Source organism: Perkinsus marinus, assembly GCF_000006405.1.
Source record: "Perkinsus marinus ATCC 50983 genomic scaffold scf_1104296968860, whole genome shotgun sequence".
In the NCBI taxonomy this organism is placed as follows: domain Eukaryota; phylum Perkinsozoa; order Perkinsida; family Perkinsidae; genus Perkinsus; species Perkinsus marinus.
Genome location: NW_003202987.1, coordinates 1 through 2,285, shown reverse-complemented (window position 1 = coordinate 2,285; position 2,285 = coordinate 1). Strand labels below are relative to the sequence as shown.

The window sequence follows — 2,285 nt, the reverse complement described above, 5'->3', positions numbered from 1 at the left end:
TCAACAGCCAAGTACTGACCAGGTACAGTACGTCGGCACCCCTAAAACAGCAGCAGTAGCATGTCGAATTTCGTGGCGCAGTGACGGAAATCTCACGTCTTGCCATAGGTCTCCTGATGGACCTTATCGAAGATGTTCTTCGTAGTGTTGTACTCCAAAATGACGATTCGACCCGAATCAGAGCCAACCAGGAGGTAGTCCCTATTGGCCCCCACCAGACGGAAGGTCTCCAGCGAACGTATGAGGCCGAAGCAGTTGACGGATATCACAGTCTGCAGCCTGTTCTGCTCATCAGGACGCAGCAACTCCAAGGTCGAGCCTGACAAGATACGGAATAGGCCCAAAAAACGCCCACTCGGGCAGCACCTCTGGCCACGACTATCTCCTGAGCTTTCGGTGCCGAGAAGTTACCATACACCGCGCATGTGACGGCCGAGGTCTTCGACAACGTCATGTTGTAGAAGTGAGGCATTTTTAAAGGAGGAGGACGAGGCCAACAACAACAATGACGACCACTCGTCAACACTCTACTGCCATCAACACTATCAAACGGAGCAGGGAGGGACCCAACACGAACAGTAAAGGGAAACTCCATAGAGTTCATGGAACTAACACCAGGATGGACGTATGACTCATACCCCGTCATAATGGGTAGGGGCCGACCCCATTGCCACTAACTCTATCATCCTTATGCTGCGCACATACAGAGAGCAGAACCAATGACAGTGTGGCTGTCGATCTGGCCCCAATCGATATAGACTCAGACGGGGCCCTCTCCACACTGGGATCCTATCGATGGTAGTACCGAACAGCACCACCGTCATAAGAAACGAGGAGAACTCAAGATCATCACAGACACACCACTACCTGTTCCCCAAGGGCCTCGAGCCCCTCAACGTCCTCTCGATCACAGCACCAGACCCTAGCCTGATACATCTTCTCCTTCCTGCCCAATCTCAAGACTAATATCATATCCTCAACCCACTGGCCCGCCGTGGATGGACGAATTGCCAGCCACTCGGAGCCCTATATATCCACCCTTGAGCCGCGCCCAACGCCTCTACCAGCTTTCCTTGTCCGATCAAGGCATCCATCTTCCACAATCACCGTAGCTCACCCACAACGCGGGCACCTCCGTCGAGCATACCTCTCCGTAGACTCCGGTACAACGCAGAAGAAGGCAGCCTCCGAGCGGCCCAGCGGTCACCACCCGACGACCCCATCACACGAAGAAGGTCTGCCACTGCCTTGTCCAGTGACTGACGATCGCTGTAACCACCACACTAGAATAGATGCTCCCGATCGATACGGAAGTTCGCCGAACTCTGGCATGAGATGAAACAACGACAATGGCACGACCCCGGGTAGATTCCCTGCACTTCAACAAATAACAGATGACCTTCAAAATACATCTGCTTAACACCATTGAGTTTGCATGATTCACTTGGGCTCACGTTGAAGGTAAAACTGCGGCAGAATCTGAACCAACGGCAACTCTGGAGAACCTCCCCTCCCGGCAAACTACCACTGACCATCTCTCACGGCCTTCATACGGGCATTAGGGCCCAGTAGCTCATCCAGTAGAGCAACCAGACGGGTAGAGTCGAGCGTCTCAAGGTCTTGAGTGATGGCCCTTCGACGATTCTGCAACGACCTCGTACCTGCCACGCTGAGTAGAGGAGGAGTTCACTTACCCCACGGGGCACCTACCGAAAAAGAGGCTTAGGGCCACCACAGTCATGAGGGCAACCGCAGCGAGTCTAAGTGCCAGCATTCTGTGGCGACGTCGGGATATGCCCTTTTGCAGGAAGTGGCTCGATCTCCCCAGACTGGGGAAAGAGGGCTCGACTGTGGTCATGAACTCCTCGACAACAGACTCGGACCACCAGTCCTTGGGGGACACTACTAGTTGGGCTAGGCCACTGAGGGGGATCTCTTCCTCTGGGTCCCCTTCCTCAGGTGGGCCCGGCATGACCAGAATAACCCCAACGGTTATGATAATTCCGAAGAAAATTATCGCCGCTGTGAATTGAACCAGGGCCAACCGGATGGCAGTCCGACGTAGTTTCTCGTCGCAGTCCGAAGGGATGAAGTATTCACTGCGACAGTTTGGGCAGTGGCTCGCGAGAGTCTTCCGTAATAATCCCTCGACACACTGACGATGCACCAGACCGGCGTCCTCCGACTTTTTATGACAATCGCAAATGCAAATGAGGAGGTCGGGAAAGTCCCACTCCCACAGTGACAGCAGACGAGACCTTCCTCGTTCGACTCACGAGCAGCAG

General features: G+C 54.2%; 2 protein-coding genes across 2 annotated transcripts; both read right to left on the bottom strand.

Moving 5' to 3' along the window:
• Positions 1-92: 92 nt before the first annotated feature.
• Positions 93-472, bottom strand: Pmar_PMAR025477 (spliceosomal protein sap, putative; the record flags this gene model as incomplete). Its single annotated transcript, XM_002768289.1, has 2 exons — positions 93-319; positions 367-472. The coding sequence occupies 2 exons, from the start codon at positions 470-472 to the stop codon at positions 93-95; spliced, it is 333 nt and encodes a 110-aa protein (XP_002768335.1).
• A 968-nt stretch (positions 473-1,440) lies between these two features.
• Pmar_PMAR025476 (hypothetical protein) lies at positions 1,441-1,972 on the bottom strand (the record flags this gene model as incomplete). The annotated part of the gene is made up of 3 exons (XM_002768288.1): positions 1,441-1,479; positions 1,543-1,661; positions 1,711-1,972. The coding sequence occupies 3 exons, from the start codon at positions 1,970-1,972 to the stop codon at positions 1,441-1,443; spliced, it is 420 nt and encodes a 139-aa protein (XP_002768334.1).
• Between the last annotated feature and the right edge of the window lie 313 nt (positions 1,973-2,285).